Raw genomic sequence first — 18,806 nt, 5'->3', positions numbered from 1 at the left:
CCCTATAATTATTAAAATCCAATAAATAAAATTAAATTTCAAAATTTATATAACTATCATCATATACATAACATAAATTAAAGTAATAATTTAAATATGATACAATATTATTAATCATTTACTAATTATTTTACATATATTATACATAGTATATATTAAAATTATATATATACCGGAGCGGGTAAGGGGCGGATATTATCTAAACCCGACCCGTCCAACCCCTCCTAAGGTCCCGCCCTGCTAAAAACTCGCTCCGGTACGGGGCGGGTAATTACCCGCCCTGAGCGAGTAGAGGTCTGGTGGATATCCGCGAATTCGGGTGGTATTGTCATACCTACCGCTAAATTTCAGTGACATAAAATCACAATATAATCTTCAGTTTTATACTTTTATTTATATAAAAATCTAAAATTAAAATTTTATTCATTATTAGTTTTGTTAACACTGAAATAATATTGATAGATTTTTATATTATATTTAAATTTTATTTTGTGCTTTTAATGAATAAATTATTAATTTTTGTTTTTTAAATTATAAATATGTTAAATTATATATATTATATTTGTTAGGAAATAGCAAATGAAAGAGATTTGTGTTCTTTGAAAAAAAAAAGGCAAAAACTCACTTGTAGTTAACTTCATATCAAGTTAATAGTTGAGAGTCATTAAATAATTTAATAGGTTTGATTAAATTGTCATTTAATGGCTCTCACGTGAAATTAATTACACATAAATTTTCAAAAAAAAAACACCTACTAGCTAGGCTACCTGTTAGTAAAAGTTGTCCATATTATAATCAATTCAAATTGGTGAAATAATCTCCGGTTAGAAGATAATACCACGAAAAAAAAAAAAAAACCTAAACAAAACAAAACAAAAACTATCCATAGTATTCTGTAACACGGTGACAAAGATTGGTTCTGAGTTTGGAGTATTAACCCATGGGTTCCTGTCAAAGTAAATAAATTTATGAAAAAAAAGTACTAACCGATAGTTCTCATTTCCACGATTAAATGATATTTTATTCGTTGTACTTGTTGTTGCCAACCACTCGTTAACTCTCAATTATTTCTTCATTTATGCCTTTATGGTATGAAAATGGGAGTAATACTCTGAAATTGTCCCATCTTTCCATTTATGATGGGCAAATGGGCAAGGATAAACCCTCTTGTACTAATTAATGTCATAAGTTTTTCACATCAATTCCTGATGGAATAACAAAACCCACCCCTATTCAACATGACAACATATACAATCAACAAAGTCCACAAAACTGAGCTTACAATTCCTGTAATCTGAATCACATTCCAGAGGAGGCTCTTTTTCATGTTTCGGCATTTTCCAATCCGAGCCCATAGGGGGAATGAGCATTCTTACATAACAAACAAAAAAAAAAGATGACTAACAGTAGAAATTCCTTCCCCCAACCCTCTCTTCTAACACAAAATTACAATATATAAAGGGCCACTCTACTAACCTGCACCATTAACCTAACCGAATGACATCTATTTTACCACCACCGGAATTATATGTCCAAGTGAAATCGTAGTTTGAAACAGTCAAAACTTGTTACACTCCGAACCCATAGGATGATGTTTTCACCGTTTTAGTCAGATTTCTTGTATGATCCTCCGTTCTGCTCGACGACATTAGCCAAGTCTTCCTTCAACTGAATCAATTCACAAAGCAGCAGTTAGGGGAGAAAAAAAATTTCCAATTGCTGCAGATTGTATACCTAAATATAGTACAAAACAGGGAACATACAGTGCCTAAAGAATTTGAGTGGAAAAAAATGTTCTATGGCTAACTGAAGCTACAACATGCAATCACTGAATCACGCTTCTCAAATATCATCCAAGCTTTAAAAATATACCTTCTTTAGTATTTTCTTCTGATAACGATATCCCTGTAGCATAAAAAAACAGAATTATTGCAAATCAATTGCCCATGTGGAAAAAGACAACCAGGTATTTATGTCACAGAGAGAAATCCAGAATCATGATATAACCTTGTCAGTGCCATAGACATAATCACAGTATGTGAAAACTGAAGCGAAATTGCTATGGCTTTGTCCTCCAACATAATGATGGTAATCATGATGATCAGCGCCACCATAAAATGGAATGAGTTTTGTGATAGCCCACGGAAACTCATACCTGCAAAGCAACAAGGTTGGTAACAGCACATTTAGGCCACATGTCAATATTGCAATGAAGAAACTAAAGAAGAAAGATGAACAAATGTCTCAAAAGAATGGGGGTGTTGGATTATGTGGCTGCTTATTAATGACCAAAAAAGGGCCAATAACTAAATTTCTACAGGAAATATGAACAATTATATAAATATTCAATTTGCAAGTACCATGAGGATATTGTGTCTCGCCAATACTAGAAAGCATACTGATAGTTACATATACAACAACATCTTCAGCCAGCCATGGCTTTTCTATGGACAAAACCCTTTACATCATACTTGTTGGGTGTATACCAATTAACTGCAGACAGAAATCTATTTTGACTCTCAATTACATTTGCATAGATTCTGTATCGTTGAGACAGCACTCACTAGATAGCTATATTTCCAGGCATAGTTAAGAACATTAAATATAATGATGCAGAGAATAGTAAAAGTTTGTCCTGGATAATTTACAGTTGGACTTATGTTGTACAGATGCTCACAATATAAAAATTGTTTCCTTAAACCTCCAAGAAAGGACTAATTGATAAACTCTAGAGGCCTCACAATCATAATCCAAAGGCAAGTTTCTCTTTCAGTACCAAACTTTCAACAATACATTATATCATTTTCGACCAGATTATTCTCTGAAATAAAAAACTTAAAAGCAAATTACAGTCTAAACCATATTATCATCACAAATATTTAATTATACCTCATCTCACCAACCATAATCAACTTGTGATGATCTTTTTTTCTGTCAACTACTTGTAAAGATCATTATCAACAGTTCCTTAGCACAATGCAGGAGGGAAAAATAAAGAATAAAAAAAATAGAGGTGAAAATGAACAAAGTAATCTGTCAAAAAGAAGCAAATCATACTCAGACTTCCACTTTATCCCTGAATGGTCTACATCATCATCAGCTCAAAGATTTCAAGTCCTTGTCATCAATAATTGCCAACCATTTTTCCAGCCAAAAAATAACACCATCTTCCCACTTAGGAGGAAAAAACAAAAAACTAAATGATTTTCATCATCATACTGATGAAACACAAAAGACAACCAAGGTACTTAAATATTAAAAAATCCCCCCAAAAAAAGGTGTGAAATTGATTCTAGGAGGAGGCCCATCAGCCTCCCCCATAAAGTAAAAGCAAGGCACTGTTAGAGATCCTTCAAATCCAAAAATCACTTTACAGAGGGAAAAAGCAACAAAGAAAGATATCGAGGAAAAGGACAAGAGAGAGGGGGTTATGTTTACCCTTTGTGTGTGTCAATGGCTTCAATCTGGCGCAATGCTATCCACAACCAGAAGGTGATCACGTGACCAGGGACAATTGCTGGACCAAGGAACGACGGAATCCCAAGGAGAAGGATCTCTGCCCAATGCGCATACGGCGCGGCAAAACCAATTGGAGCCTCATACTCATGGTGCACCTTGTGAATGTTCTCATACCCCCACCTGTTCATATGCAGGAACCTATGAAGCCAGTAGTTTGTGTAGTCCTCTATCAAGAAATACACCACGAGCTGTGCCACCACCTCCCACACTGATGGCAATGGAAGCCCCATCCTGATCCCAATCATCTTAACAAAAACCAAAACCATAGTAATTAGAAATGTGTCAATGGTTTTAAAATTGTGGTCGCAGTTGCAGTCACAGGAGAATGCAGCCAATGTGACCTACAGAAACTACTATATAGCCTGTACTCTATACCACATCAGCAATAATAAAACCAAGCCACCAAGACCTTGAACAATGCTCAGCTTATTATCGTGAATTCAGGAAAATGCAGCTGATGTGACTGCAAAACTACTGTACAAAATATTGAATTTACAATTGTGGTTATGGGGCAATTTGGTACCTGAATGGAAGGATAGGAAACGAGTTGGAGGGGACCGACAACAAGCAAGAACATGCGCATGACGTCCTTGTAGCAATTAAGCATTTCTTGGAGGGAGAGTCGGACCTTGGGCTGGATCTTGTAGGAGTCGAAAGGATAGAGGTGCATGATCTCAATGAAGACATAAGGGAGTGGGGCTAGGCTGAAGATTAGGAACAGAAACAGGATGTTGTGGCAGTACAGAAAGTAGTCCGACTTGGTCGCTGAGTAGTTGAACCACAAAGTCTCTGCCACAGTGAGGTTACGGCCCATGGCGATCTCTGCCTCCGAGAGGGACCCATACGGAAGCATAGTAGCAGTGAGTGAGTATGTGCTCGGATGAAGGTGTTTTAGACAAGGTAGTGAACTCGTAGATTTCACCTGAACTCGAAAGGAAAATACAAAACGGTAATTCATTAATTCGTAGAATCATAACATGGATCATAAATTCTGACTCGTAGTTGACTTAAAAAATGACATTATTGCCAAAATATATACAAAATCCACAAAGACAACATAAAACATACAAAGCTACTAATAATCTTTCTCCACAAGCTTCAGTTGCTACTGCTAAGAAGCACAGACCCACAACTTCATATTATTTCCTTCTGAACTCCTCACTTTGGCACCCAACACCACCATTATGCCATATTTCCCCCCTTGATAAGATTCTTCTAATACGTTGCTCAAGCTCCATCCACAATATCACAATTGATGACCCTTCTTTCATCTGAGAGCAGCTGCTATAGCTCCCCCTTTTTCTCTCGATTTGAATTCCTTAATTTAAATAATTAAACCAACTCCTTTAGTTTCTAACAGCATTCCTCTTAAACGTCAAATCTCAGCTCCCATTTCCACTTTGCCATCCCTCTGCAGCAACTATTAGATAAGGTATGCATAATCTATTCCAATTCATGATCATCATCATAACCTAAGAACATAAGGAGTCCTATACCTCTCCATCAACATGCTTCCAGCATAGCTAAGTCACGCAGCAGTTGCTCATATTTCTCATATTGATCATTCAATCAATCATAAACCTCAAATTCTCACACCTAATTTCTAGAATCCATACACAACTCAAGCATGCACTATACTCAGATTACATTTCAATAATCATGACCATTAATGGAGCTGGAAAATAACAAAAAAACCAGAAGAATAACATAAAGGAAGAATCTAGAAAGGATCCAAAGAATGAAAGAAAAGATGTACCAGCGAATGTGCGACAAGTGGCAGAATGCGGGCTTGGTGTGGCGCAGGAGGCAGGAGAAGACGGCGGCGCACGCGCACAGATCTGGCGGAAGGCGGGAAAGCAGAGCGAATGCGGGAAGGTGGCTGAGTGAAGATTTCAGTCCAATAGTGGCATGGTTTCTCAAGATAGAGAGAATCTGGAAGGGGGAGTGACGAGTGTTTTTATACTTTTATAACTTCTTAAATCACATCAGGGACCACTCAACTACTCACTACATGTGGAATTTGGATCTTTTAGAGAGTGAATTTTTTTTAGTGAAAAAAAAAAATTGAATAGTGTGAATTGTGATATTTTATTTTTATTTTTTTGTATTTATTTGTAGTTCTATTTATAAAATTAATGGTGAGAAACTACATTTTATTTTTTCAAGTGTTAAAAAAATTAAAAATAATTCATTTTCGGATTCTCTCCAATACAAAAATTGGATAAAATAAATATGTGTTTTATTATCTTAATTTAAAAATAATTAATTTTTATTTTATTATTTTATTAATTTTTTATTTTAAAAGATCTTGATCCATATATGTGAATATAATATTTAGATAGTATTCGAAAGAGAAATAGAGACGGAGAGACTACGACAAAGAGACTGAGATTAAAATAAATTTTAATATTATATTTGGTGTAAAATGAGAGACAGAAACTGAAATAAGAATAAACTTCTAATTTAATTTGCACAAAAGATAAAGTTGGAATTAATTAATTGAAATTGGAGTATTTTAGGTATAAAATATTATTAAAGTTTCAATCTCTTTTCTCAAAAATTTCAGTCTCTTGTGTTTCTATTTTTTGGAAGTACTAAAATATTGAAATTTTAGTATCAATCTCTACGCCAACAAATATGATGTTGAGTCTCAAATTTATAAAATGTATTTGGAAGAGAAAGATTTTTAAGTCTTTGGTATTATATTTGACATAAAATATGCTGAATTAAGTTGTATTTTAATATTATATTTAATTTAAGATAAATATAAAAATTAAGAAATATATTTAAAATTTAAAAAATTAAATGATAATATTTTTTTAAAAAAATATTATATAAATTTTAATCTTTATTTTTAAAATTTTCAGTTACATATATTTCTAGTTTATAAAAATACTAAAAAATCTTAAATTTTGTGGACTAAAATTTAGTTTTAGTTTTTTATCATCAAATACAATATTCAGTCTTAATCCTCCAGTAAAAAACAAATTCAGCCTTAATAGTTTAGGTGTTGCTTGTCTACTACTAATTGATACAATAAAGAAAAGAGTAATTTTTAAGGTTGAGCTAAATTTATTATTTTTTATCAACATTTTTAGTTATTAATCCCATATTTTTAGTCTAATAATTTAATAACATATTTTTAGTTTATACTTTAAATATTATTAGTTAATTATTAGTTAAAAACAAAAAATTCTACTAACCTTCTAACATTGTTTATAAATAAATTAAAAAAAAAAATATTATGTGAATTCTATTTAAGTAAATTTTAGTATACTTATGCTAAGATGGTTATAATAGTTATGTAAATGTTCTTGCTGAGTTTGGGCGGTGTATAACTCGTCCGTCGATGAATGTATTTAAGCTTCTCGTTGGGATGAGTTATACGTCGGTAAGAAGAGAACAAGGGGTGGATATCTGCAAAAGACACTCTAACGCTCAAGTCAGTAAGTGTTTAAGAGGTATAAGAATAATTCTATAAATATAGAATGTAAGACATGAAATAGAAATTATCATGTGTGTAATAATTTTATGAATATAGAATATAAGACATGATATAGAACTTATTATGTTACTCCCTGAGATTAGATATAGAAGATTCCTTTTATAGGCATAAAATTGAGGAATGATATTCATGTTATGACCGTTTGGTCATTAAGATTGAAATGATGGTCATTAAGTCGGTAATGAATGTGTTAGTTACAAGCAAAGAATGAATGATAATTAACGCCGAGTTATAACTCATAATGCACAATAAAGACCGAGTTATAAGGTGACGGATCAGTAAGTATTGCTAAAATTAAAATTATATTTTTTTATATTTCGCTAACACATTTTTGTAGTAATATTTTTTTAAAAATATTATTGTAATTTTAATAATATTTTTAAAATAATATAGTCACTATAGATAGTCATATTAGAATAACCCTGCTATTTATTTTCATCATTATTTAATATTTTTTATGAAGTATTTCGCTTAAAAAATAAGTAATGTTTTGTCTAATCCAACATAAAAAATATGTGTTATGCCACTCAGGAGAGATGTGTTATGCCACTCAGGAGAGATGTGTAACTCGACAAAAGAGAGATGAAGACCAATATAATGCAATTTTTTTAATTTTAGAATCTTTATGGTACAATTAAAATTTTAAGAATTATTTCAGTGTAAGTAATTAATCTTAAGAATCACTTTAAAATTTTATTCATCTATACTCACTTTATTTAATTTAATATTTAAAATTTTATGTATTTAATATTTATAATTATATATTTGTTATATTTTATTATTTAATTATTTCAATGAATAGAAAATATAAAATAAAATAAAAGTAATTAAAAATATAAAATAAATTATTTAAGACTATTTTAATCTAATATTCTATTATCTGTTGAACAAAATAAAAGGAAACCAAATTTATTATAAACTAATTAAATTTTAAATATATTATTATAAAATAAAATAAATAAATAAAAATACACACGAAAGAATATAGAAAAAACAAAAGTATATTCGAAAAGATTTTAAAATAGACAAATCCACTTCAAAGATTATTTTGACAAGTCAAAAATGTCTTTTCTTTGTTTAACATCTACTGCTATGATATAAAATTGTAACTATACACTTTATAATTGTAAAATAATGTTTATTTATTTTTGTCATTGCACCTTATTTTAAAAGTATTATCCTTTATTCTTAACAAAAAGATTGGATTTAAATTTATTTTGCTTTACTACAAACATTAAAATTAAACTAGCTATTACTCCTAACAAGATGTATTATTTAAAAAAATAAAAAAGTTGATTCGAAAATAATACTTCAAATTTAAATATAAAAATACAAAAGACAATTATATTTACCAATTAGTAATTTGTAATTAATAAAACACTATTAATATATTGTAATTGGGAATTTACACATTAAATTATAATTACAATTTATAGACCACAGGTTTAGTTATATTATTAATCTATTTTTTAATTAATATTATAATTACTAAACAAGCTTAATTTGTAATAAATTTAAATCTTTTAATTTTTTTATTTTTTTTTTAAAAATAAAATATAATTTTTTATTCTCAAATAATTTTTTTCATTTTTTTTAATTTTATCTATAAAATAAATAATAAAAAATTATTTTTTAAAATAAAATTTAAACTCTAAAAAATCCAAATCCATTTGTAATTGACATGTCCTTAGAGCACACGGTATGTGCCTTCAACCCCAAAGATGCTCATATAAGGGCAAGGGCCTCTATCATTAACGTGTTTATTAATTTTCTATGTAATAATATGAATATTATTTATAAATTATAATGTTATTATTTATATGAACGTGGTTGGTATTGGACTATTGGCTGTTGCCTTGCTGGTCATATATGAGTGTTTTTTTTTTTTTTTTTTTTTTGCGATGCCTCTAGATGATACATGATAGATGGATTTTTTTATTTAAATATAATATTTATAAAAATATGTAATTTGTAGCATATTTATGTATTTGCATTTATTTTACACATAGCAATTAAAATTAACAAAAACACAATTTAGATATTCTGTATTTGAAATACAAGCAATTTAAAAAATCGTTCATAAGCTAGGTGCACTACTGCATGCACTGTATTCGAGATACAACCGTAAGACCATCTCCAATAAAGAACTCATCCTAGTTTCTATTTATGGTCCACCTGTCATAAAAAGTAACTTTACATCAGCTTTTACGTCATAAACAGTAAATAGGAACTCAAAGCATCTCTCTCTTCTCCATTAGAAGAAACTAACTTTAGTCTCTGTTGTGGTCCCACTTAATTAATTAATTAAAATACTTGTAATTAATATAATTAATTTTTTTAATAATGTTTAAATTTCAATTTAAAAATAATTCACTATTAAAAGATATTAATATTAAATAAATTCATATAACAATAATACACAATAGATAATTCGGGGTTACACTAATTTGTAAAATTACTTAATACAAAGAAAACATAATTAACTCTATAGTTGACGACAAACATTGTGAAATTGCCATATGTGTCATAAGTCCTCCTTCAATTGTCTATGCTGCTGCCTATTTCGAAGTTGGGCATTTCTTTGGAGAAATTGATGGTATGGTGCAAAATCTTCCTCTCCCAGCTGAGGTTGATAAGCCATTTTCAACTCATCATACTCTAAGCCTTGAGCAAAATTTTTGCATAACTGTCTCTTTCATCCTCAACAATCATTATGCATATAATACAAGCTTCATTATGTTGGCAAGCTTTTTCTTTTCCCAAAACGAGCTGGACCACGTATAATTGCAAAGCGTGCTTGCAACACTCCAAATGCTCGTTCCACATCTTTTCTTTGACCTTCTTGGTATGTGCAAATAACTTGCGTTTCTCACTTGTGGCTTGAGATGATTTGACAATAGACCCATTCAGGATAAATACCATCAGCTAAATAGTATCCCATTGATAATTATTACCATTAATCGTATAATTTACCTCCGGAGCACAGTCATTTAGAATATCATCAAACACTGGAGAACAATCTAACACGTTGATATCATTATTTGAACCAGAAACTCCAAAGAACACATGCCATATCCAAAGGTCTGAAGATGCTATAACCTCAAGTACTATGGTTGCAACCCCACGATAACCAATCATGTACATACCTTTCCACGCCTTTGGACAATTTTTTCATTGCCAATGCATGCAGTCAATGCTACCCAACATGCCAGGGAAGCCACGACCCTCCGCCATTTGTAGCAGGCGTTGTACGTCATTTGGATTGGGTTTTCGCAAGTATTCATCCTGGAACACAGAAATGACACCTTCAACAAATTTTTCCAAGCATTCAATTGTAGTGCTCTCACCTATGCGCACATAATCATCAACAGCATCAGCTGCTACGCCATATGCTAACATCCGTATCGCAGCGGTACATTTCTGAAGTGGCGACAAGCCTCTTCTTCCAGTTGCATCAACCCTCTGTTGGAAATACGGATAGACATTTGAGAGAGCGTGTACTACCCGAAGGAACACATCTCTTCTCATTCGAAATCTCCGTCGGAAAATGTCAGCATTATACACCGGTTCATCTGCAAAGTAATCTTGGAAAAGGCGATCATGTCCTACTTCTCGATCTCTGTTGATCCATCTACGAGTAATTGGGATAGGGCTTCTATCGATATCTTCTTCTTCTGAATCTTCGAGTAAATACTCATCGATCCAGTTATCTATGAGTGTGTTATCTTGCCGTCTTCTTTTGCCATACAAAGCCTCATTGAACATATCATCAAAATTTCTAGCCATATGGAGAAATGTAATTTTTAGTTCTCTGTCGAGGTGAGAAACAAGAGTTGAAGTGGAGTTGTGGAGTCATTGATAGTTGATATTTATAAGTGTGTCTGCAATAAGTACCTTAACGGCTAGTTTTGTAACGGCTAGTTTTGCAACGGCTACTTTTGCAACGGCTAGTTTTCCTTAATGGCTAATTAACGGCTAGTTTTGCAACGGTCACTTTCATGAACAATAACGACACAATAATATTGACTAATTTAAAAACTTATATCAGAAATAAATAAAACAAACTACATCACATACCAGTAATACGCAATAAATAAATAAGAACATACTACATAACTCTACGAATACAAGGAACCATTAAGTAAACCACTTGGCCATTATTTTCTCACATGCAATCTCATGAAGAGTTCGTCGTTTCTCACTCATTGTAGACGTGTCAGCATTAAGTATTTGCATATCCATTTCCCTTTCTTTTGCTTTTATCTCCATTTCTTTAATATACCTCTGAGTTTGTAATTCTTGTTCTTTCATTGCCGCTTGAATTTGTATCTCCTTCTCTTTGATTGCCATCATCTTTGCTCTATGTTCCTTCTCCTCTTCTCTTTCTTTTTCCTTTTCCATTAGTTCCTTTTCTCTAACATTCTTAATATCTTCCATGAGAGATAATTTTTTGACAACCAATGATTTTCTTTCGCTAAAATCTTCAGACATTTGTGCTTTTCCCTTACCTCTTCGCTTGCTCTTCTTTGATCCTTGTGGGCGAACGGGAGAGTCCACACCGGGTTCGTCAGCTAACGGTGTTTCTGGGTTTGATGAGGATGAGTATGCTCTAGTTGCACTAACCTTGGTTCTCTTTGAGCCGCCACTCTGTGTAGGTAGTTGGGTTCTCCATTTTTGCTCCAACCGAAGCATGTTCCAATGCCTCTCAAAAGTGAACTTTTGACCATAATTTGTGGAATAAAGTTTATAAGCCAACTCCTTTATATCATCAGCGTTCGAACCACTCCTTATGTTTCGACTAGCTTGATCGTAGCAACCAGCAAATTGTGCAACAGCCTTGTTGATCTTATACCATCATTTCTTACATGCAACTACCCCCTTGTCATGTCGGTGCAAAATTCTACACAGTAGCTATGAATTCGACTCCGAAATATTTTCCCATTTTGATTGGTACCAACTATAGGGTCAGTTGAAACATTTAACCATCCACTGATTAGCATCTCATCCTCTTTCCAATGCTAGTGTTGAATACTATCTTGCCTCCGATCTTCAATATCATCATCATTAAGGTCGATAGCATCTAATGCACAAGGGTTGGCAAAATCTGAATATTACGAATTTGGACTAGATTGTATAGGAGTCTGAGAGGATGGGTTAGAAGAGCCACCAACACCAGATGAGTTATGTCTTGAGGCACTGAATTGAGATGGAAACGGCAAGGAAGTTGGAGTAACATTTCCGATAGAGGGGTTAAATATGGACGAAAATGGAAAATGGGGTGTTTGTGAATTTTGATTTTGCGGTTGGAATATAGGAAACTGGTTATTATAAGGAGCTTGAAAATTGATGGATTTGGATTTTGAAATGAATTTGGTTGTATGAAGTTTTGATTTGGAACTTGAGAGTTTGAGGTTTGAGATTGTTGGGTATTTGGAATTTGAGGAAAGTTTTGTAAGTAATTGAAGAAAGAGTTGAGTTGGTTTGGATCCATTTTTTCGAACAAAAAATAATAGTAGCAGAACTTTGATTTCGTAAACTTGGAAGAAGATAAAGAAGAGTAGTAGATAGTGTGAGAATAGAAGTGTATCTAAGTAGTATATATAGAGTAACAAAATATTAATTTATTAATAATAACGGTAACATAATAACGGCTAGTTTTGCAACAGCTAATTTTACAACGGCTAGTTTTACAACGGCTAATTTAATATAATAATATAAATATAAATAATATTTAATATTGATTATTATATAAATAATTAATATAAATTATTAATTAAATAAATAATTAATTATTTAATCTAATTAATTATTATAATTATTAATAAATTAATTATAATTTAATTACTTAATTAATTATTATTTAAATAATTAATATAAATTATTAATTAAATAAAATTATAATTACTTAATTTAATTAACTATTATAATTATTATTAAATTAAATTTTATTTAATTATTTAATATAATTATTTATTATAATTTAATTATTTAATATAATTATTTATTTAATTATAATTTTATATGTATTTATTTAAAAGGTAACTTGCCATGTGGTAAGTTACCATTGGTTAGCTTGAGTCCCTGCTCAGAGGGACTCTTCTGCCTTGGCCTCCGTGAAAGAACTCATCTCTCTCCTTCTCCAACGGTTAATTTCTCCATGTGTCAGAAAAAAGTGGAATGAGGCACTCCCATTGGAGTTGCTCTAAGTAATTTTCTGACACCATATCTAGAATACGTGCTTAAATAAATAGGAATTTCTACACTCTAAATACATAATAAAAAAATATTTATATAAAGTCATTCTTGACTCAACCATTTTACATCCATCTCAATACTATCTATTCTTTCTTTTTTTTTTCCAAAAAAAATATTAGTAATCAATTTTTTTTTGTAGTAGTAATAGTAGTAATTTATCCCAATGGGATAATTAAAAACAGTGGATGATGAAGTAATATTTGAGTGCAATTCACCTGTGATAATACACACTTTTCGTGTTAATTCTCTAGATACGCTTATGAATGTCATTTTGAACAATATGAAAACAATCGGTTCAAACGAGGTTGGACGAGTAGCATATAAATTCCTATCAGCATTACCTAATAAAGATTTTACTAATAGGACGTTTTGGGTTGAAGCCGATAAACACGTCAGTATAATGTTTAATGTACACGGTAGACTAATGTCGCATCGTGTAATAGAGTTGTATGAGGAAGCTCGTGACGTATTTGGTGGTTTTGGGTCATCTTCTTCAATATCCCATGCAGTCTCGGTCCTGGCGAGGCCGATTCACGTCGCCGGTCCGTAGAATAGTGTTGACATAGAGTTGATCAAGTCTGATTCAAATTATGTTGTTAACACCCTCAATGGTGGCCATCCTATGCTGGTGGTCACGCTCCCTCCACATATCATACCAAACACGGTGTCGATTAGGTCACCACACGTCGTCATCTTGGGTCGTCATGAACAAGAATTCATCCACATTGACCGGGTTCTCTAGCAGATCCGGTTGAAGACCGACTGTCTCTTTATCCTGTTCACATGATGGAACTCCACAAAATGAATCACACTAATGGCACCATGGACATTCATGTATGAATCTCGTCAACACTCCTAGTCCAGTCAGGTGTCATCTATTGTAGATGGGGATCATCGTACGGTATCCACTGGAACTGAAAATACACATAATACTATATTTAGTACTAGAAGAATAATTTGTGTATAACATAAGAAGGTTCCAGACGTCATACCTCATCAAATTTAAACACATCCAGCCTGTGCCGTAACCTACGACCTCTAACATGATGGTGGTCCCGAGTCTGCTGTCTAAGTCCCGCCAATCTAATAATAAAAAATCTACAGTTAGTTTTTAATATTGCACATTCCTATTATTACAACAAAAATATTAAAGAATTACCTCGGAATAAGAGAAAATCTGAGAATATCGTATTCGGCAGGACAGAAAGTCGAGAACCTGTGGTAGATCCACGACATGACTAACGACACGCACCCGACAATATCTGGCATATCATGCCAAATAGCGTTGCACAACGAATGATAGGTGTGCGACAGCAGTGCAGAGCCCCATGACAACCGTCTACAACTATCAAAATCCTTCAAAAGCGGCAGCCATCTGAGGGGGTCAAGTTTGCCTGACTTGTCTGTAAATAAGTATCCTCCGATCAACATAAGTAAGTAACATCTGGCACACTGGCGAAGAGTAGCTGCACCAGTCCCCTGGTGGAATGTGGGCTATCCTGTTCCTGAACCAAGTCATCTTCAGTCCAAAATTCTACTTCTTGTCCTCAGGCTGAGTAGAGGTCTATCACCGAGCAAATTCGCAATCCAATGTCATGTGGGGTGCTTATGAAACTACTGAAAATCTCTAATGCAGCCACCTATTGGATCACTATTTGTGCGCAATCCAAGATAGTATGTCACATTCTAGAGTATGATGGTGACCTTGACCTAAGAAAGGTGGAAAGTATAGGTCTCTAATCTCTACCGCTCCACAAATGTAGAGAGTAAGGTATTGTCGAAAATGAAATCCCTTAGCTCTATTGTATGTCCAAATTCATCCTCCCCTGATATAAGGTAGCAACACTTCAGACGGTAGGAGCTCCAAAGTCATACGATATGCCAAGAGCAACCAAAGTGACTATACAACTACTATTCATTAGTTTTCTAAAATTTACTGTCTATTGCGTTTAATATTACTTTACAATAAAATAATTATAAGTATAACTTAATTATATTTAATAAACATGACTCATTAAATAATTTAATACATATAAATATTAATGTACATAAGAGAATGTATTATTTACTTAATAATATAATTTAATTAAATTTAAGCATGGGTTATTAGCTAATTTAATGCATAAATAGAGAATATATTATTTAATTAAGAATAACAAATAAAAAATATAATTTATAATAAACTAACACGACAGATAAAAATTATTTCATATATATTTAATCAAATTCTAATGTTTTATTCTTTCAACAAATTTCATCCAAGTAAATACTAAATATCTAATTTATATATAAGGTGGTATCAACTAAAAATTAAATAAATTAAAATATATTAACTAATTAACTATTAAAAATAATAGATACACAAATTGACTTCAAAATCTAATGCTCTGACCACATGTCAAGTTGCATTCACGCTATTAGTATTTTATGATCGGACGTAACTCTCTCGTTTAACTATGTATGTTTTTAAAATTATCCAAAACTAAAAAATTTAGAATGAAGCCAAAGATCATGGCTAGACGCTTTTACGCTTTATATAGCGTTCACAAGCATTTCAACTACTGTGTCTACTTTTCTGTTACGCACGTATCTCGAATATACAATATCCAATTATTACGTTTTGATCGTATTTAAATAGCACCCGAATTATGATTTGACGCGTTATTTCATATCCAGGGTATAGTGTACTCGCTTACAAATATGTGTTTAACTTGATTTAGAGCACTATATCAGAGATACAAATTGTTTTGGATAAACTATATATACCTTATATTACATATATTTTTGTTAATATTATATTTAAATCATTTAAATTAAAAAAAATCTATGATAGATCATATATTTTATCTTGTGATTTTTAAGATACAATAAGTACCAAAATTGATTGAAGCAGAAATCCTTGCTCTTGAAAGCGTTGTTTATCATGTTGTAAACCGGAAACAATCACCTTAATCAAGTTGAAGGAATCACTTCCAACTTCCAACGCTTTATCGGTGTCATTAAAGCAAGAGAGTTAAAAACTCATGAATTGGGATCTGGCCATATGGGAGCTAAAGTGTAGTTAAATCTTGTACCTTAACCTTGTGAAAATTTTTCGATATTTTAAATTTAACTGTAACAAAATAAGGAGTTTATAGTATTAAAATAATTAATTATTTTGTTAAGTGTGTTTTTTTATTATTTAATATTTTTTATATATTCTTTAAAAAAATTATTTAAAAAATATATGATGAGAAATCATATTTTACAACAATAATTTAAAAAAAAATAAGAGCATCAATTTCCATTTGAATGTGGTCAGAGTTTGCAAAACTTTTACACTATTTGGCTTGACTTTGAATCATCTATTATGAAGAGAGTGGATAATAATCTTGTTGAAAAAGTTTTTTTAATAGTAAAATTGGCTAAAAATGAAAAAAAAAATCACTAAATTTATAGAACATATGACATTTTTTTGTAATTTTTCTTTATTATAAAAAATTATTTTTCATTGAAAAATATAATACACCATAATGTAAGGGGTATTTGGAGAGATCTTTGATTGTAATATTTTTTTTCTCTTATGTAATTTTCTCTAACACATCAGTCATATATTGTGGTATGCAATTCCTTTTCTCCTCCTCTATTAGATAAAGTAAACTTTTTGAAGAAAATATTATATCTTATAGTTTTGTATATAAACCATATTTAATATTTTTTTGGTTTAATTACCTGTCGATCCTTATAATTTTATTAAATTTTTAATTAGGTTTTTATATTTTTTTAATTATGTTTTTATATCATATCAAATTTTGTAGTTAAGTTCTTACCATGACAAAAACATTAAAATTAACAAAATATTCTGTTAAACTATATAGAATATTCAGTCAAGTGTTAGGTATATTCGTTTTACTTAATAAAATATTCCGTTAATTCCAGCATTTTTATTACGGTAGAGACTTAATTACAAAATCTGATATGGTATAGGAACTCAATAAAAAAGAACAAAAAGTATAAACACCTAAGTAAAAATTTACTAAAACTATAGAGACCATAGAACATAGAATAATTAAACCTATTTTTTTATTTATTGCTCATTAATAACCCTAGTTACATATGAACTACAGTACATCTTTCTATTTGAATAAATAATGAAATCTGTCTTTGAAATATTATGGGATATAGCCCGACTTGGAATCATGATTATGAACATTGGCACATTGGTTTTAACATTCAGACTCTCTTTTAAATTTTAATCATTTGACTCAATCACGCTTATTACTTATTAGTTATCATCATTTTTGGTCAGCTTAATTCATATAGCATTGCAATCTATGTTATCTTTGATTAATTGTTTTTTCATTTGATAATGTCTTTCTCACACACACTATATATTATTATTTATTTTAATAATGTCATTTTTAATAATTTAGCTATATATATATATATATATATATGAGAAAATTAGAACTATATATGAATATTAATCAAAAGAGTAAATTATCATTTTTTACTATAAACTCTTAGAACAGATCATTCTAATCATGAAAAATACAAATTAATTTGATAGTCATCAAAGATGGGATAATTAGTTTGATAAAATAATTCAAATAGTTCGAAAAGATCAGATTACCAAACAAATTACTCATGCAGTATGGCTAATTTTGTTGAACTGACCAAATCTGGATGAATATTGAGTTAGTATATGAGAATAAATAATATGATCATAATTTAATTATTATATGTTAAATAATTACTATTGTTATTAGATATATATATTATTTAATGAGAAGATTAATATAATAAGATTCTTGATATTTAGAGATTTATTATTATTATAGTGATTATAATAATAAAAGATAAATATTTTATAATTTAATTTAAAATATTTTTTTATCATATAATTATTAAAAGAGATATTAATAATTTGGACAGATCAATATATATATATATATATATATATATATATATATATATATATATATAATTCATATAGAGATATGATGACCTGAAAATTCCTAATGATTATAATTATCGCATATTTGTCAATAGAATATTTTTAAGAATAATATGAACAGAGTTTTTTTTGAATTGTGACTATCATAATAATTAACAATGTATTTATTATACTTTGATTTCGGACACCTAAGATCTTAGGGTGCTAGTTAAATGAATATATAGTATGATTTAAATACTTGTAAAATTAATTATTAATCAATAAAAAATCCGTCAATTTTCGGTAAAGAGTTTGAGCTCTATGATTATAATGACTGAGATAAATAAAACCTTAGTCAAGGGAATTAAATGAATAAAGAAATGAGTTTATTAGGTCATTTTCAGTTCATTGTAATAATAGTAACAAAGTTAGAATTTGACAATTAAACCATACTCTAAAAGTTAACCAAGAATTAAAAAGATGAAAAGAATTATACTTTGTTCTTCTCGAGTTCTTAGTGAAAATATATTATTTCATATTATCAAATCGTTGAGGGTGTTATTAGATGCCAACTTTAATAAGTAAATTTAGTATGAATAATTTACTATTTAC

General features: G+C 30.6%; 2 protein-coding genes and 1 pseudogene across 2 annotated transcripts; all 3 read right to left on the bottom strand.

Annotated features, from left to right (window-relative positions):
* Positions 1-1,100: 1,100 nt before the first annotated feature.
* LOC130955909 (methylsterol monooxygenase 1-1-like) lies at positions 1,101-5,441 on the bottom strand. The gene is made up of 6 exons (XM_057882909.1): positions 5,276-5,441; positions 4,043-4,441; positions 3,439-3,764; positions 2,008-2,155; positions 1,873-1,905; positions 1,101-1,668 (listed from the first exon to the last, which is right to left on the bottom strand). Exons 2-6 carry the CDS (start codon positions 4,370-4,372, stop codon positions 1,606-1,608), a joined length of 900 nt encoding a protein of 299 aa, XP_057738892.1. The 5' UTR covers positions 4,373-4,441; positions 5,276-5,441; the 3' UTR covers positions 1,101-1,605.
* A 4,317-nt stretch (positions 5,442-9,758) lies between these two features.
* LOC130957667 (uncharacterized) lies at positions 9,759-10,810 on the bottom strand (annotated as a pseudogene).
* Positions 10,811-11,161: 351 nt separating this feature from the next.
* Positions 11,162-14,798, bottom strand: LOC130957666 (glutathione S-transferase T2-like). The gene is made up of 3 exons (XM_057884514.1): positions 14,674-14,798; positions 14,439-14,541; positions 11,162-11,869 (listed from the first exon to the last, which is right to left on the bottom strand). Exons 1-3 carry the CDS (start codon positions 14,796-14,798, stop codon positions 11,162-11,164), a joined length of 936 nt encoding a protein of 311 aa, XP_057740497.1.
* Positions 14,799-18,806: the final 4,008 nt, after the last annotated feature.

The sequence above is a fragment of the Arachis stenosperma genome, chromosome 10 (assembly GCF_014773155.1).
Source record: "Arachis stenosperma cultivar V10309 chromosome 10, arast.V10309.gnm1.PFL2, whole genome shotgun sequence".
In the NCBI taxonomy this organism is placed as follows: Eukaryota; Viridiplantae; Streptophyta; class Magnoliopsida; order Fabales; family Fabaceae; genus Arachis; species Arachis stenosperma.
The sequence above is the reverse complement of the archived record's forward strand: the minus strand, read 5'-3'. Positions and strand labels throughout refer to the sequence as shown.

Excerpts from the sequence above, each read along its gene's own strand:
- LOC130955909 (XM_057882909.1), bottom strand. The coding sequence starts at position 4,372 with ATGCTTCCGTATGGGTCCCTCTCGGAGGCAGAGATCGCCATGGGCCGT. Across the intron at positions 3,765-4,042 it reads TTTCCTATCCTTCCATTCAG|ATGATTGGGATCAGGATGGG; the intron begins GTACCAAATTGC and ends GTTTTTGTTAAG. Across the intron at positions 2,156-3,438 it reads GCCATTGACACACACAAAGG|GTATGAGTTTCCGTGGGCTA; the intron begins GTAAACATAACC and ends GTTGCTTTGCAG.
- LOC130957666 (XM_057884514.1), bottom strand. The coding sequence starts at position 14,798 with ATGACTTGGTTCAGGAACAGGATAGCCCACATTCCACCAGGGGACTGG. Across the intron at positions 14,542-14,673 it reads CTTATTTACAGACAAGTCAG|ATATTGTCGGGTGCGTGTCG; the intron begins GCAAACTTGACC and ends ATGATATGCCAG. Across the intron at positions 11,870-14,438 it reads AGATTTTCTCTTATTCCGAG|ATCAACAAGGCTGTTGCACA; the intron begins GTAATTCTTTAA and ends TGATGGTATAAG.